Source organism: Macrobrachium rosenbergii, chromosome 10, assembly GCF_040412425.1.
Source record: "Macrobrachium rosenbergii isolate ZJJX-2024 chromosome 10, ASM4041242v1, whole genome shotgun sequence".
Lineage (NCBI taxonomy): Eukaryota > Metazoa > Arthropoda > Malacostraca > Decapoda > Palaemonidae > Macrobrachium > Macrobrachium rosenbergii.
Window position 1 is genome coordinate 65,395,739 of NC_089750.1, and position 18,723 is coordinate 65,414,461.

Below are 18,723 nucleotides of genomic sequence, written 5' to 3' on the forward strand. Positions count from 1 at the left end.
ACAGTTACTTTTTGTGAAGCAATTAACATCGAATGCAAGTGTGACAGTTATATATAAGTATAATTCAGACCGTTGTAACAAAAATCCCGCTCTGATTTCATGCATAAGAGATGCGTAATCAACTCCGTGATGACCATTTCGTGAAACGGTTTTTAGAAGACTTGACGGTGCAAATCGTCTCTTGATCGTGACTTGCTTTTTCTTCCTGGGAAGGAGTTTTATGAAACCTCTTCTATATTCCTCGTCTTTGGAATGTAATTTCTCCCGTCCATGGATCATATTGTAGCGGAAGACCTTGAAGATGTTCTTAAAGTAAGTTGGAGGAGATAAGTATTCTTATAAGGTGAGTTATAGCCGTAAGGAAGATGAATGACAGACATAATTGAGGCTTCTCTAAGTCCGCCATTCAGTTTTCTTATCAATCATCACTCTGCTTAGTTTCGAGTTAGCCCAGGACGACGAAGCCTAAGCATCTATGTTGTACAAGTTATTTATAACAAGTTACTTAACTAAAAGCCTACTTATGTAAAATTTGAAGTGTTGATTTTCCTTCATCATGATGAAAGTCATTATGGTGAAAGTTATTGTATTACATATCATTATAAGGGAAATGTCCAAATATTGAATATTTTAGTCCATTGAGTTTTCTCTAAAAAGAGACAAAAATTTCGACATTTTAGTCATACAATAATTGAACAAGGTAATCATGTAATCTATGTAATCGTTATCATATGACAAAACCAGATTTATCACGATAGATCAAATATCGGCACAAGAAAATTTTGGAAAGGAAAAGAAATACGAAGTATTAGAGTAAACAATCAGTTATTCCCATAGTGAGTGCCATAAATCTTCATGTATCAGAGCTACTACTACTACTACTACTACTACTACTACTACTACTACTACTACTACTAATAGTAATAATAATAATAATAATAACAGCAACAAATATTTCTTCTTCTTGATCAGGAAACGAAAGATATCAGTGGTAGTGTCGAAAAGCTGGTCAGAGGGCGCTGGTGTGAACGATGGATCACTGTACGAGTCAACCTTGCGAGCATTCACTACTACCTGGTAGGTATACACTAGGAGAACCTTGTGCATCTTTTATAAAGGGTGGATGGCCATTTAAGTCTCTCAAGAGAAACAAGTCAGTGGTTTTGTATAACTTTTACAGATGATATAGCAGATCTAAATTAACTTTTTGGGTTGGGTTGGGGAATAATGTGTGTGACTTTTGTAAATTTATTTTTAGAAAAAAAAAACAGATGATCTAAGAGTCTTTCGGGAATAATGAGTAGACCCTCTGAAATTGGGGATGATCATTAAAATCTTAAATGAAACGTGTTTATAAAATGATCTGCCTTTCATAAAATCTGGTTGATTTGAAATCATTTAGATTTATGAAGAAATTATTTTATTCATCGTTGAATGGGAAGCGCCGTGAATGCTTCCTTATGCTTCATTCACACAATACTTTATGGTAATTTTTCTATCATAATGTACAGTTTTTCATTGAAAAGCGAAAGGACACCAACGTAGTAAAGGAGAATTTATTTCTGTAAAGATGATGAAATACGAAATAATTTTGAAAGATAGTAATGATCGCCTGATAAATTACTGCATCTTACATGAGTGGGTATTAATCGATATCAATACAATTATCATAATGAGTTTGAATATGTTTGGATGCCAGTATATGATTCAATGGAAAGTAGTAATTTCGTGTTTATATTATGCATAATCTTAAACAGCAAGGAACGTTTTCTAACTGAAAGGTAAGGTACAGATAAAACATTAAATGAGATAGTTGTACACATTACAGTTAATTTTTCACGTTTTCAGAGCGAGAACGATCAGGAGAACGGTAAAGTGAGAGGCATCTACCCTCTGACAGGAGTGAGGGTAGAAGAAGATAATCGAGAGGAAAATGCCTATCATGAATTCACCATTTTCCTCACAACTTCTAAGAAGATTCGATTCCGCACTGCGATTAAAAAGCAGTCTCGGGCGTGGTGTATGATTATCAGTCATCTGGCAACGAAGCGCCTCTCAAAGCAGGTACTGTGCGTGATACATTTCGCTGTGAAAAGTCGTCGTATTTAAGAAGGGAGAAGCTTTGATTTTTTTAAACAATATATTTATTTAGTTTAGAACTTTTAAAGGCTATATTTTTACAATGAATAAAAATAAGATTGAAGTAACACTTGGGTACTTCTCTCTCTCAATCCCTTTCTCTCAGTGTTGACTGAATTACTGAACGAATTTTATACATCAGCATTTTGATGAAAGATATATTCTTGTCAAAAACTTTATTAAAAATAAATCTCCTTATAATGAATAGAATTATGACAGAACTATCACTCAGTACCTCTCTCTCTCTCTCTCTCTCTCTCTCTCTCTCTCTCTCTCTCTCTCTCTGTTGATTTCACTATTGAACGGAACCCCGCCCCCTCTTCCTCTCTCTCTCTCTCTCTCTGTGTTGATTTCACTATTGAACGGATTTGATTTCGTCAGGATTCGCTTTCAGGAACATCCCCTGGAAGCCACTTTGTCCTTGAAATCACGAACGAGCTGGTCCTCGATGACGGCGAAATTGGAGGTTGACTCAAATAAATTATATTTAAGGAAAGTAAGTACCGCTTGAAAATGACGGTAATGATCGATTTCTTCCTTTGGAAAAGTCAGTGAATGCCTCATACATCCCAAAAACCATTCCATAGCTTCAGACGCAGTGGTTCTTAAACAGGGGTGCTCGCACCCCTTGGGGGTGCGAAGCCGGTTCCTAAGGGGTGCGAGGATGCCTATGAATAATTAAAGCAAAATATATTTTCATATACGCATGTCATTTTTTCTGCAAAAAAATAAAAATAAAATAAAATAAATAATAATAATAATAATAATAATAATAATAATAATAATAATAATAATAATAACAATAATAATAATAATAATAATAATAATAATAATAATAATAATTATTATTATTATTATTATTATTATTATTATTATTATTATTATTATTATTATTATTATTATTATTATTATTTTAATCCAGCTATTCAAGGGGTGCGAGAGCTGACTGCTGATTTGAAAGGGGTGCATACACTAGAAAAGGTTAAGAACCAGTTTAGAGTTTCACGATTCGAAATGCCTTTTTCGAAAACAGACTCTTTCTTTACAGACATATCAACCACTGGAACCTTGAATTCTATATTCTTACTCAAGTTGTTTAAACGTGCATTAACATTAATTATTTATAGATGCCATATGTTTGGCATTTCCATTTTTTCTTGGCAGACCAATACAAGAATTCTAAAGGACTTGCACAAAGTGTTTATATTCAGTATATACCTTGAAAAAAGGTTATACATCATAAACACGATGCTTAGATAATAATAGACAATTGCATCTCATCAATATTTCGTATAAACTAATGTCTTGGAATATATTAAGGAGTCATGAGATATGAACATGCCATTATAACAGCTAAACAAAATGAATTACACATTACAGAATGTGTAATTCTCAGGCATTTTATACCAGGTGAACTCCTTCTAAAGACCTATATATTTGACCAATATTCTCCATTTATAAGTATGCAATATATTTTGTTGGTAGTGACGTACTGATGGTGTTGACTTAACGCGGAAAAGTATAATGATATCCCTCCATACAATATTTAGAAACCTCTCCTATACATACAACCTTTTCCAGGGAGACTGGCAGAACGTCAGATACAAACAAGACGAGGCTTATTGTCTGGAGAACGCCACTGTACGACCCTTGAAGAGTTACGGAAAGACCTTCGAGTTCGAAATTTCCTTGTCGTCGCCACAGAAGAAGGCCGTAGAACTACGGTTTCGTGCCCCAACCGAGGCAGACAGGACGATGTGGTGCCAGGCCCTGAGGAGGGCACTCGATGCCCAAGGCGGACGCCAGCAGATGGTAGGGGTAACTGTGTAAAATACGGGAAATTAGGAGATGTGAGATCGATCAGGTCGTGGGTAAGACCAGATGACAAGGAAGGTTGATCTCTTTTAAAACACTTAGCGATTTATAATCAAAATAGGTTCCAAGAATATTCTGTCTAACCTGAAAGCTCCGTGACCTTTGGGAAAGATTAAGGTGACTTTATTTCTTCATTTAAACAAAACTCAGTCTTCTGACCTATGGGAGGAGACGTCTTTATCCTACGGTTTTCAGTTTATACTTTGTTTGGTGCTAATTACATTTATCAATTCATCTCTTTTTTTTTGTAATAACCGATATCTTCTTTCTGTATTTCTTGTTATCTTTTGTAACTTCTTGCAAATGAACACCATATTCTGTAGAAGCGTTATTTTCAAGTTAATGTGCCCTATAGGCTTGTTCCGTAAGATTAGGGGTTTATTTTCTGAATAATAATAATAATAATAATAATAATAATAATAATAATAATAATAATAATAATAATAATAATAATAATAATAATAATAATAATAATAATAATTACTTGGGTAGGTTGTTTTTCTGGCAAAATCTCATTTGAGTTTATCAATCGAGAAACATGCCAAGCGCCATCCTGGGTCAAAGTATTTTTTAATTTAATTCATATTTTAAAAATGGCACTTGGCGTGTTTCTCGACTGAAAAGCTCATTTCTAATTGACTTCCTCAGGTGTAATATAATACAGGTATGATGCAAACTTCTCATATACTTCCTCAGACTCCAAGGATCGGAAGCAAGGAAGGACATATTTTCGTGAGAGAGATCCTGGAGGAGGTTCCAGGGGGCAAATCCATGCGGGAAGTCGTGTTGGAAGGGATCCAGGGATTCAGTCCAAAGGTTCTGACTCGTGTCAAGTACTTCCTGCAGCCTCATCCTATCATACACATAGGAGAGGTCAGCAAGGTGAGAAAGAAATTGTATGAAATAGATGTACAGATGAATTGATATTTTTACCTGAATGGGCTCTTATAATGCAAAGCAAATATGTTTATATAAATATATACACTATGTTCAGTGTGGACCTAAACTCATAATCACATCCACACACTATAAATACAATATATATATATATATATATATATATATATATATATACATGTGTGTATACACACACACACACACACACACACACACATATATATATATATATATATATATATATATATATATATATATATATATATATATATATATATTATATATATATATATATATATATATATATATATATATATATATATATATATATATATATATATATATATATATATATATATATTTATATGTATGTATGTATGTCTATGTAAGGAGACAACAATGAACAAGCCATAATTGTATATAACAATACGTCACAAATGAAAGCAAGTTGCATATCTGCATCATATTAATGATAGCTATATTCATGAAAAAGCCAAGAATATATCCTGGTCTAAGCGTCACTGGTCCCTGACAAATGCATGAGCTTTTTTACTTACATGCAGAAAACTATCCAAAGGGATTTGATGTCTTAAATTTAGGTTTCTTACTAAAAATATGCCGGTAAAGTTGTTAAGATTAATTAAGAAACTGAGAGTATATTCATTGCTAATAAAGTTTTTAAATCTTTATAAAAAATATCCCTTCACTTTTTTTTAAAAAGAAAAAGTTAAATGAAATATCCTGTTGTCAATAAACAAATTTCTGGTGAGGTAATTCAGATTTTCCTTAAAGCTCTCAAACCTACCATAGGACTTAAAAAAAATTAAATAAAAAGAATAGAAGACAAAATAGAGCAAACGAAATTCAGATTAATACAATTCCTATCCAGAGAATAACCAGACACATCTACAAACACTGACCTTTCTTCCATTTCCTTTTATCACCCAAACAAAAGGTGTACCACACCACCCTAAATTTCGTGACGGTGGCCCTGATGAACGCGGGATTCACTCCAGCGCCCCAGGACACCTCGGCCAACCTAGTGTTCGAAATGAAGACGGTGCCTTCGACTTCAGTATGCTGCAGGCCGACCATTGAGGACATCGTCAAGGTCCTTTGGCCGACTGGGTTCTTCTCCTCACCAAGTCGATCTCCATTTCCAGGTCCCGGGACTCTTTTCCAGACCGCGCAGTAAGACACTGGCTCCGTAGGGGAACGCCGCTTACAGTAGATGGCAGTGGTGGTTCTTTGCAGTGCTCCTCCGGCCCCCAGGTTCATTACTGACCACTTTCTTTGTAAGACAGCTAATTAGCAGTTTCATCTGTCTGTTTTATAATAAATACCTCAAGGAAATTCTTGTGATTTTACGGAAACCCTCTGCAGAGCGAAAAGGAGTTCAAATTTTCATATTGAATTTCGAATTTGGGGATATTGGAATTAGCTGATGTTTTTATACGCAACACTATTTACTTAAACGCAGTTGTATGTATGTGTGTATGCATGTAGGTATGCAAGTATATATTTTTCTTCGTTCTCACTGAAGACCCAAATAACTCTGAATTCTATACTTAGTCAATGGCTAGGAAAAAAAAATTAATTTTGACCTTCTCAAAGTAATGTGTATTAACTATAAAGTAGGAGATTTACAATTACAATAAATTCCCGTGTCCTGAAAATAGAATAAAATATTTCTTAGATTAACTTGTGCTGCAAAGATCACATTACTTTTATTTTGCTCATGAAGCTTTGAAGTGATAAAAAATGTCATCCGTCCTGCTTAATACCAAGATTTTAATTCACCTTCATCACTTGACTGAAATGTGTTTTTCTTGTCTCTCATTCATAGTTTGCATATATAGCAACCGTGGTAACAATCAAATTAGGCGACCGAGTAGGTTAAGAATAAAACGAATGATCTATGCATTTTATTAGAAAAATATATAAATCTGAATAACTACAAACACAGCTTTTTTTTGGATAAAAATAAACAGCAGGCAGTAGTTAAGGTGTGACTATCGTATGCAAATTAGAAAAATCCTCATACTTCAATATTCGTAGCAACATGGCAGATATAAAGCGCTCTCCGATGGAAGAAGGTTACATCCTTACTCAAAAACAACATTTTTATTCAGGAACAAGCCCACAGGGGCCACTGACTTGAAATCCAAGCTTCCAAAGAATATGGTGCTCATTTGAAAGAAGTAACTTCATTTGATAGTATTACCTTCAGTTATTTCTTTCAAATGAACACCACATTCTTGGAAGCTTGAATGACAAGTCAATGGTACCTGTGGGCTTGTTTCAGATATGAATAGGGTTCATCTTCTGAATAATAACAATGATAATAATTCGAGAACACTGAACATTATAAAGTATTCTGTAAGGATATTGAACAACTGGTCCGTTGTAAATGGGAAATTGATGAACATAATATGATCTTTCACTTAATCGTATTACTGTCAGACCAATGTGGACTCTAAACATCTCTTATTAAGTCAATATAACAAATGAATTGAAAGCTTGGACAAAGATATCAAGAACAATTGGGGTTTTACATGATAATTCTTTATGGACAAATTTAAATAACTGAAAACAATAATTTTCCACTTTTATAACATTGAGAATTATCAGATTACATCTTCACGGTATTTTGATCAAAGTCATTACAAGCAAGAACCGTATACCTTCGAATACCATGCATATATGTATGTATAAACATGCATACATGTATATGTGCACTTGCATTCGCACATATCTATACATACAAATACATGAACGTTGTGTATACACGATCATACATACATGCATATACGGAATGACAGTATATGGACGTACATACACATGCGTATATATTATATGTGCGCATACATACATGCATATATACGATATATATAATCATTTACATATACATCATAATCATGTTTACATAATTCAGCTGCTACTGTACATCCATTGTTTTGTTTTGTATCGATAAGCTCTAAACGTGTCAACTATATTTCTGTTCGTCAAGAGATACACTATGGTAACGTTCGAATGGCATGGAGAGAGAGAGAGAGAGAGAGAGAGAGAGAGAGAGAGAGAGAGAGAGAGAGAGAGAGAGAGAGAGAGAGAGAGAGAGAGAGAGAGCATTCAATACGCTCACTGCGAATGGCGGCAAATTCTAATATGAAACGGAGTATTGGTTCTCAGTTTAAATGCATGGTTATGGAAACGTATAGCGTTGGAACACTGTTTCTTTTATTTTATCTTTGTGCGAGAATGTAGATGATACTTATCAGAGAAATACACTTTTTTAAAGTGTAAATTGTTGATATGAGAAGACTATGTTTTTGAAAAAGTCATGAGATTAGTTTGTTTGGCTTTAAAAAAACCGTACTGATATTAGATTTAAAAAAAATGTCTAAATTTTGAGTTATTCTCATGAAAAAATGAATATTTTTTCCTATCTAATGAAGGATGTTGCATGTTTTGAAACCTTGAAACAATTGTTAATAGAAAAAAATTTTTATTCCTACGGCAGCATACAACAATGAAGAACATTACTAAAAAATTTTATTCTTAAGAATACGGCATAGCAATGTCACCTTATGTTATTTGGGCTAAATAAACAATATTTAATTAAGCCCTTCAAAAATTTCTTTATGAATACTTGCTTAACAGTTAATGACAAACCTTCACTAATCGAATTTAAATTTGTTTATGTCATCAAGACAAAGTCATTTACATAACCCTGAGATAATAGAATGGCGTTCGCGACTCGAAGACCTTAGGGTAAGCCTCACGTTACCAGCAATGTTTCTCTCTGTAGTGGAACAGCTTAAATGGGGAGAGAGGTTACATAGCTTATTTAATGGACTTGATTCGCTCTCCTTCTATGGATTATCTGTAGTATTGCTCTAGTTTCATGTTAATAGTCATGTCTTCATATGTATGCGAGAGTGGTGGGTTCATGATAGATCGTCATCTTTATGTGAAACACCGAAGGCTGGGATGCTTATATTTATTGCTGTAAGGGTAAGTTACAACGACCAGCAGCTAGGAGCGTTTACCCTGAACTCGCTCAGCGAATGGTCTGTGTTGACAGGGCGCGTTCGTTTAGTCAAATTTCCTGGAGACAGGGGAATTTTTCAAGTTGATAGGGGGCGTTCAGTTGGTATATTCATTAATTTTGGGGGAATACCTAATCTTTTAAACTGTCATCTAACAGGGCATTTGTTCCTCAGAATTTTCTCTATGAGTAGATGTTTGTTCCGATGACCAAAGACTTTTCTATTTGTATATTATGGGAATACTTAAATAGTTGGTTTTCATAGAGAAGACAGGAATTTGAATTCAGGTAGACCTAATCATTGTAGATTTAATTTCCTCTATTAAAAACACAATGCACACAAACACACGCACTTACACACACACTTACGCACGCACACTCTTACACGCACGCACGCAAGCACTTAAATACACACACACACACACACACACACACACAAAATCTTTAGAGTCAACACAGGCCATCCTCCCAAGGAGCTCACCGGAACCGCAACTGGGATCACCAAGACGACATTAGACAAAACGATGTTGACAATAATTACAAACGTTTAAAACACAACACTAGATCTGCATTCTATCAGATGTTGGATATAATATTATAGATAATGTATAACATACAAGAGTCATTCATATTGCTAGAGTGATCAGGCGCATGCGTCGACTCGGTGCCTGTGATTTCCCGGTGCCTTTGAAATTCCATCCCGTAATTAGAGCAAGTTTGATTTCTCGTGTTTTCCCTTTTGTATTGTCAACTAGTTTGTTTTTTGAATTACTTGTTACCTTTTACTGCAGAAATTATTTTCTTTGAGAGATTGTTTCGTTATACAGAATTCGATTGGTTAATGACTAATGCGGCTATGTATATCATGACTTCCACTTATAATGTGAAGATAGAATTTGAGCAGACACAGCACTAACAAATATAGTATATATATATAATATATCTCTTCAGAAAATATCTCTCAGTGAATTTATCTATAATTCAATAAAAATTGGTGTGCCTTGTATCACAATACATCACCATATTGCATAACAAATATCTTACATCACAATCTGGCAAGGTACCAAGACCGCCTTTTGTATCGTCCATCAACTTCGAGGCCGTAAAAGAAGGTCCACTCGGGATCAACTTTTTCAGAAGCCTTAGAGCTGGAAGATACAAAAGATGGCATAGTTAAGACAACCGCCTGTTATATCATTCACAATTATGGATCGCACAAAAGGGAGTAAGATTCAAACAACCTTTTGTATTGTCCACAATCTTAACTGATACAAAAGGCTGTAAGGGGTAAGGGTATGCATTGGGGGGGAAAGGATAACGCTTTCTTGGTACCCCGAGAGAAAGAAAACTAAGCCTAGAAGTAAAGAGTAACCTTTGTGGCTCTCAACCATGTGCATGAGTGGACCTCCCTAGGCCTAGGCGGATGTTTCATGCTGGATGAAGATGCCGGGGTAGGACATCCCGTGGTCCTTCATCTCCCTGCTCACCCCGATGCATTCCTCGATTGTGCCCAAATCTTCGCAGAGGCCGTACTCGGGCAAGACGCCGCCGCTCTTCTCTGCTTCGATCACGACGACCGTCTTTGGCAGGTCATTGTCGACCACCATGCAGGGAGGTGCATGAATGGTGGCAGCTGGAGGGACGTGGGCGTACTTGTGGGTACGGCATTGCCTGCAGCACATGAGGCGCGTGATGCACTCATCCATGGGCTCGAGGGAACGCAGGCACAGGGGAAGCCAGTGCCACGTCTGAAGCCTCGTAGGCAGGTACTTGGGGAACTTGGACTGGGCCACATTGACGAAAACGATGAGAAGGATGAGAATCACGACTGGAATAAAGACACTGTACATGGCCGCCGGGCCACCGAGGGACACCAAGAAGACCAGAACGGGAGCCAGGAAGAAAGTGCAGAGCATGTAGAAGACGGCGAACCACCGGTACTTGGCCGTGACGCGGCCGAGGGCCAGGGCAAACCGGACCGGCAGGCGAAGGAAGGGAATCGGGTACCACAGCAACAGACCAGTTACGTTGAAGAACAAGTGGATGAGGGCAATCTGGATGGCTGCGTGGAGCCTGGAGGAGTCCGAGGCCAGTGCTGCCAGGAGGGCGGTGGTCGTCGTTCCCAGATTCGACCCGAGGGTGAGCGGGTAGACTCGTTCAATGCTGATGACCCCCAGGCCAACCAGTGGGGTCAACGTTGAGGTGAAAATCGATGAAGATTGCAAGATGAAGGTCATGATGGCACCTGCTAGGATTGCAATGTATCCTGTGAGCCAAGGGACTCGAGGTAGATCGGCGTTTATCACATGTTGCACGACTCCTGCAACAGATCCTGCAAAAAGGAACAAAAGAGTTATTAAGGGTGCCCATGAAAAACTAACGATATACAAAATATATAAGCTAAAAAGTCGTCTTAATATCATACTATATTCGCGGAAGAATCTTTTTAAATATTATAAATGTTAACCGTGTGTGTGTGAAAACAAAATTATTTTTAGCAGATAGTTAACCAGCAAGCAAAGTCAACACATGATAACGATATGATAAAGATAAGTATCAGTTATATTAGCACCAACCTATTTATTCCACATTCAAATATTTTCTTTGAGAAGACACTCAGTAAACCCAATATTTAAGTATTATTTTTCTTAAGGAGCAAAGAGACCTACCTTTCAACATAGAGCTCAATATCTTGACAATGGAAATGAGGCACACCAAGAGAAGCACCAACGATACGGTGAGCAGCACAAGTCCCATACCTGTGTCACTCAGGGGAATGTGGGCTGCTAAATTAGGACCTAGAGAAGGGGGCGGGGCGGAGGGGGGGAGATATTAAGCAATATTTAGAGGTTTGATCACAAAGCCTAAAATGCATCTTCAGATTCTGGTTAATTTTTGTAGTTTATACAAAGCTATTATTGATAATTAATATTTCAAGCTAAACGATTGTCCAAATGTGTCTTCAGACTAAATTCAATTTTGTAGTCACATGCAAATCTATTTATAATAATATTTCAAATGCTATCTAACTAGAAATGTAATTAGCCTACCCAGTAATTCCCAGCTCAGATATTAAGCTGAGAACCAATATTCTAGGAATCCATTTTCAAACACGAATATCACCCAAAGCAAAATGAATCTGAACGATTTTTATTTAAAAATGATTCATTAAAAATAAAAGACAAGAAACCTACATGTAATGTACTCAGTCGAATTGGAAGGATCTGGACAATATCGGTGGAGCAAAGTGGCATTTTCGTAGTCTGGGTCGTTCATTGTCCAACCAGTGAGGACTTTCTTGTCCAGCTGAAATACACAAGAAGAAGAAGGAAGGTTAGAATGACAAAGCACGACTACCTTACTTTTCATGAATGACAAAGAATATGGAAGTTACGTGACCTGCACAGAATTTCGCGGGGGTGTGTAAGACTTAAGAAGTCTTCAAATGCTGATCAATATAGACCACAAATTCTTTTTAGCTTCACCCTTGAATTTAACCATACATGAAAACGTAAATGTAACTTTATTAGACGAAAACTAAAACATGTTTGTTGAAAAAACCAGTAAGGCTAGTCTTGAAGAAAACACATCAGTATATTTCTGATGGAAAGCCATTCAACACAGAATGCTTCATTAGTTATCAAGTCATCATATTCATAAACATTCAGGTAAAATCATGACTACAGCGAACACATTTTATACACCCTATATCACTCCATAATATTTCTTTCAAAAGGCTAGTCTAATGTTCTTAGGGGGCAGGCTTTAGTCTTCCCCCCCCCCCCTCCATTCTTCCGTTTTCTTTTCAGCCTGGCAGAAATCGGACATGAGGCCGAAATTCCAATGACTACCACTTACCAAAAAAAAAAAAAAAAAAAAAAAATCAATGAAAATAAAAGCTGGAACAAAGATAAACGTTTCCATCAAACAAAGGGTCATTGTGATTAGGCTGCAGCAGTCTCATTAGCCCGCCCTTACGAGGAGAAAAGGAGACGAGACCGAGACTAAACACAGAGAAAAAGCAAACAACACGAGCTAGCCAATAATTTCCTACCAAACAAAGGGGCCGTGGAGAGATTAGGTAGGGAGGCGGGAGGAGGGGGGAGGGAGGAAAGAGGTAGGCGGGGGAGAAGGCTGGGGTACAGTTAACTACAAAAGTATACACGGCTTAGCTGCGTTGAGTGGGTACTCCGCCGGGGAAAAAGAGCTCCATCAAAATAATTACCCGCGTAATTTCGAATTCTCAAGGTCAACGATTCTTCAGTGATTCTCTCTCAAGCTGAAGCCGGAGGAAGAAGAGGAAAGGAGTGAGGTAGGTGGAGTAGGTAAGAGACGGAAAGGCAGACGAGGGAGGGCGTAAAAGGCAGCAGATGATGGAAGTGATATTGAGGGCGACAGAGAAGAACGGGGAAGAGACGAAAATGAAAGTAGGGAGGACGAGGTGGTAAAGATAATAAAAGGAGGTTATGAGGCGGCAAAGGACAAGGAATTGTGGTTGGGGGGTGGGGGGCGTGTGCGGGGCGGAAAGTTGAGTACAAGAAGGACGGGAGAGAAGAGAAGACGGTGGTAAGGTCAAGGAGACAGAATAGGCTGAGGAACATTTGATACGGAAGAAGAAGAAGAAAAAGAAGAAGAAGAAGAAGCAAAATTAGAAGAAGAAGAAGAAGAAGAAAAAGAAGAAAAAGAAGCAAAATTAGAAGAAGAAGAAGAAGAAGACGAAGAAGGAGAAGAAGAAGAAGAAGAAGCAAAATTAGAAGAAGAAGAAGAAGAAGAAAAAGAAGAAGAAGAAGCAAAATTAGAAGAAGAAGAAGAAGAAGAAGAAGAAGGAGAAGAAGAAGAAGAAGAAGCAAAATTAGAAGAAGAAGAAGAAGGAGAAGAAGAAGAAAAAGAAGAAGAAGCAAAATTAGAAGACGAAGAAGAAGGAGAAGAAGAAAAAGAAGAAGAAGAAGAAAAAGCAAAATTAGAAGAAGAAGAAGGAGAAGAAGAAGAAGAAGAAGAAGAAGAAGAAGAAGAAGAAGAAGAAGAAGAAGAAGAAGAAAATCAATCACAAGAAAGAAGATAGAAAGAAGAAAATCACAAGAAAGACGTAACCCACACACACACACACACACACACACACACACACCTTCACAATGGCATCAGTGAAGGGCTTCGTGATGCGGGACAGGAGCTCCACCTTCACGTTGTTCTTCTCGAAGGTCACGCCGTCCAGGACGGCCTTGGTGAGGTGGTAGAGGTACCCTGTGGCCACCTCCAGCGGCAGGAGGACCAGGACAGAGAGCCAGTTGAACATGTCGTGAACGACGGCTCCTGAGAAGGCGCGCTCGAACTGCTCACGGTCGCCAACCTAAAATTGATTGGTTTGATGCTATTAGCTGGCGTTGCTCCTATTACGTCACGTTTGTCATGGTTAAGGATAAGGGAAAACAAATGAAGTGAAAGTTGTAAATGGGAGTTTATGAAGAACCTAAAATTGATTGGTTTGATGGTATAACTTGGCGTTGCGTCTATTACGTCACGTTTGTTATGGTTAAGGATAAGGGAAAACAAATGAAGTGAAAGTTGTAAATGGGAGTTAATGAAGAACCTAAAATTGATTGGTTTGATGCTATAACTTGGCGTTGCGTCTATTACGTCACATTTGTTATGGTTAACCGTAATGGAAAACAACTGATGAATTGAAGGTTGTAAATTAATTATTAATAGTTATGAAAATTGTATAGTAATTGTACGGTAACCTACATGTGATTCAATGAAATAATCCGGCGTCCCATCTACTATGGTCATTGACGGGTAAACAAAGAATGAGGTGAATGTTATAAATGAAAAACTAAAATAAACATTGTTATATGATTAAAAATAATTTTTAATATTTTTATATTTCTAAATGCCTAATTTAGAGATTGAGAACAGAGAAATAAAAGTATAAAATTTACCTCTTTTAATTTCAGGAATATTTATTCATCTCAACCAAAGAATTTTTACTAATGTCATCTAAGATAATCGTCACTTAAGGCATACGAATACCATGAAAAAGTGAAGATTAAAGAGCTATTACCAGTTTGCAAGTAGAAAAGAAAATCGAACTTACTTGTCCAATACTGACGAGCGAATTTGTGACGGATGTGCCGATATTGGCTCCCATTATTATTGGGATGGCCGTTTTGACATCCAGAACTGCAAGAAGTAATAAAACCATAATTGAAGAGATTATATGCTATAAAAGTAAGAGGTTATTGGTTTAGTTATTTTATTTCTATCTTGCCTAAAAATGGACTCTGGTTTTAGTTAGTGTAGGAGGTGATCGAAGAATTCTAACTTTCTGTTTATTGATTCTATAATGTTTTCTGACATATGAAGAAGAAGAAGCATGTCTTCTAATATTAAAGAAGAAGAAAAACACCTAGTTGAACTGACTGATGAAAGCGACCGTCAGACAATAAAACAGTAACGAAAACCAAATTCTTTTTGACCACCAAATACTCTTCTCGAACTATCCCTATTCTGTCCTTTTTATGTTATCACTAACTTTTAATCATCGTCTCCAGATTTATTCCCAGACTAAAACAACAAATCTAGAAGCCACCGCAACAGAACAGGACTCACAGTGAGCAGCGACCATTGAGACGATGATTGATGACGAGGTAGAAGATGATTGGACGAGGACGGTGACCAGCACGCCGATCATCAGGCCGACGACTGGGTTGCTCAACAGAGCCGATTGGCGGAATACTGCACCTGGAAAGCGCAAGTGGGCATGTCTAGTGATTTGAGTAATAACAAAGGAAATGATAAGTATATATTGATAATAATGGTGGGTAGTTATCAAAAGGGTGGATGGTGAGGGTAAGCACAGAGGACATTACTCAACGGTCAGTTGCCAAATAGTTTATTCCGAGGTTGGTTTTTTCCCAAATGTAATTGGCTACTTCACGTATATCAGAAAAAGCTCAAATTATGGACTTATTTATCTTATTCCAGTTATCATTCAGAATAACGTTTGTTATATTCATATATCTTTTCTTGTAAAGAGCACTATCTTAAAATGAAGGTATCTGAGTGACGAATAGCGCAAAAAGTCTGTAAACACCATTTACATAAATGTGTTTTATAGTGATGTTTGCATACAGCGCTGATGAGCTTCTGACCTCCAGGTGTGAGAAAGCAAACGTGAAGGTAAACAATGACATTGAAAAGAAGCGTTTTAATTGTAAGGACTTATTTTTAGCCCCAAAATGAGCCCGTTTACGTGGTCAACTTCTGTTCATCATTGTCATTTATGGTAATCATACCATTGCTTTCATTGTCATTTATGGTAATCATACCATTGCTTTCATTGTCATTTATGGTAATCATACCATTACTTTCTTATCAGCCTTCAAAAGGATTCGTTTAACTTCAGTAGAATCTAAACTACTGCTAAAAGCAAAATCGAGAACCTTCAGAATTTGAATACAAGGTACTGAAACATATGCCAAATTACACTATCGTCTAAGAATCATTCGTTCTTACTTTTTTCCTTTGGTATCAAAATTCTGCTTTTACTTGTCTTCATTGATTTCAAGTGTTGTCGTGGAATTTGGGTGCTCCTCTCTCTTTTTATGTATCTGAATTTTTATTCATTTCCTAGTAAATCTTTGTGAGCCGAGAAATTGTGAATAGATTCTATTAATAAGTACTGTAATTTTTGTCAAATACTGGAAAACAAAAATTATATATTTTCACTCTTTAATTTTTTAGTAAATGTCTGCAAGATAAAAACTGTGAATATATGCAATTAATAAGTACTGTATTCTCTATCAAATTATGAAGAGGAAATATGGTTTAATGCTCTCTCTCTCTCTCGTCAACATGGATCCTCTGAAAACAGACAAAAAAAAAAGGACCTAAGACCTAAATAATGGAGGACTTACTTGCTGTCTTTCCTCCCAGGAGCCTGAAGGAGCTCGCAAGCAGATTCAGGGAGCAGATGAAGAGGTAAAGGAGACCAACCAGGAGCAAGATCTTCCCTATGATGGCCAGGGCCTTCAGCAGACGACGGCCATGGGTCCCGCCACATAGGCCTCTCTCATCGCTCCTTCCCTCTCCTGCGGGAGGGAAGATGAAAAAGGGAGTTAGATGAGAGACGACTGGGAAGATGGAAAGTTTGGGTAAGTCAAGTCGAAGAAATGCATATAAAGGAAGGTTAGAGAAGATGACTGGAAAGATGAGGTGTTAGATAAGTTACCTTGCTGGAAAGGGAAGTGGTTAGATAAGATTACTGGAAGGATGAAGGTTTACATAAGAATATTGGAAAGAGGAGGCTTCAGATAAGATGACCAGAAAGATCAGGGTTTAGATAAGAAAGGAGATTTTCCATGAGAAGACTGGAAAGATGAGGGTTTCCGTAAGAATGCTGGAAAGAGGATGTTTTAGATAAGATGATCAGAAAGATCAGGGTTTAGATAAGAAAGGAGATTTTCCATGAGAAGACTGGAAAGATGAGGGTTTCCGTAAGAATGCTGGAAAGAGGTTTCAGATGAGATAAATATAAAAATGTGGGTTTAGATAAGAATACTGGAAAGAGGAGGTTTTAGATGAGATGACTGGAAAGATGAGTCTTTCCAAAAGAATACTGGAAAGGGAAGTAGTTAGATAAGATGGCTGGAAAAGATGCAGGTTTAGATAAGAGGACTAGAAAGATAAAAGATTAGATAAAGCAAGGAAAGACATACACAGGTTAGGCAAGGCGATTAGAAAGATGAGAGATCAATATAACCGCTGGAATTATATGGATGTGACTGGCCTTTGCTTATAAAGATCCCTTCTGCCATTCAAGTGAAAATGATCTATTTTTCTATGTTTCTTGTAGTTTAATGAATAAGTTCGTTCAAATCACTTCTAAATAAAAATGTGGAAGCTGGGAAAGATCAGTAATGTATGGTTAATTTGCTTGTAAATATACCTAACTTTATTCCCCATCATATTATTAGTAGCAAGACTCGATTCGTGTACCTTATCTTCTTTCTGTTCTACGTCAAACTCACTAATTCATCCGCTCACTATTGCTATGAATACCCATAAAAACTGCCTTTTCTATTTCAGTAATAAAAAAGCTTCTAAGCGAGGCGTTTTTACTATAATTCTTCCCTTTGTTCTTTTGTCCTGTCAGTTACCATGTGTCTGGATCGACTGTCATTAACAGTGGTCATGTAAATTGAAGAAATTTATTTATATTCTCATTATTAAAACTCAGTACGTCGAAGCTTTTCATTTTCAAATGAGTGTTTTCAGAAATTAATGAAAGAATGAAGATAAATAATTATAACTCGCGTCAGGTACACACGGGGTTAAAGTTTATGATAATCTGCTATTAATATTGATTGATTTATTGGCTCTACAGTTTGAATGACGCTAAAACAATCAACAATATTTTGAGATGGAATTTCTTGTAGATTACCATAACTGCTGCAACGTAACTTTACGTTATAAATTCAGTCATTCATAAAGATATAAAGAATAGATATGGGCATCTTAGTGCTTAATTATTCTTTTCTAGTTTTTCATAATTATCAGTTAATTCTTGGTCGCCGTAGGTCAGTGGTAAAGTACTAGGTTCACTTTCGCAAGGTCGTTGGCTCACTCCAGGCTTGCCGTCCACCATTCAACCCAAACATGATTGGATATTCTTTTATATATTAAAAGTAGTGGTTTTAGCAGCAGCAGAATTAGCAGTAATATATGCAGTAGTAGCAGTAGTAGTAGTAACAGCAGCAGCAGCAGTA

The 18,723-nt window shown here is 36.8% G+C and overlaps 2 protein-coding genes across 3 annotated transcripts in view; one reads left to right on the plus strand and one right to left on the minus strand.

The window, feature by feature from the left end:
* On the plus strand, window positions 1-6,264 carry LOC136842732 (uncharacterized). Of its 2 annotated transcripts, XM_067110467.1 has the most exons (7): window positions 1-312; window positions 973-1,077; window positions 1,849-2,064; window positions 2,534-2,635; window positions 3,721-3,951; window positions 4,711-4,896; window positions 5,867-6,264. In XM_067110467.1, exons 1-7 carry the CDS (start codon window positions 271-273, stop codon window positions 6,104-6,106), a joined length of 1,122 nt encoding a protein of 373 aa, XP_066966568.1. In that variant the 5' UTR covers window positions 1-270; the 3' UTR covers window positions 6,107-6,264. The 2 variants fall into 2 exon arrangements, with proteins under 2 accessions (XP_066966568.1, XP_066966569.1); XM_067110468.1 differs by lacking the exon at window positions 2,534-2,635 and having other exon boundaries at window positions 128-312.
* Window positions 6,265-6,823: 559 nt separating this feature from the next.
* The window catches only part of LOC136842733 (sodium-dependent phosphate transport protein 2A-like), a 35,159-nt gene continuing 23,259 nt past the window's right edge, over window positions 6,824-18,723 (minus strand). Inside the window, exons 3-9 of the mRNA XM_067110469.1 lie at window positions 16,873-17,046; window positions 15,566-15,697; window positions 15,051-15,136; window positions 14,085-14,306; window positions 12,154-12,265; window positions 11,629-11,757; window positions 6,824-11,291 (exon numbers count right to left, since the gene is read on the minus strand). Coding sequence (XP_066966570.1) covers window positions 10,375-11,291; window positions 11,629-11,757; window positions 12,154-12,265; window positions 14,085-14,306; window positions 15,051-15,136; window positions 15,566-15,697; window positions 16,873-17,046 — 1,772 coding nt within the window. The 3' untranslated portion in view covers window positions 6,824-10,374. The remainder of the gene's footprint in view (window positions 11,292-11,628; window positions 11,758-12,153; window positions 12,266-14,084; window positions 14,307-15,050; window positions 15,137-15,565; window positions 15,698-16,872; window positions 17,047-18,723) is intronic.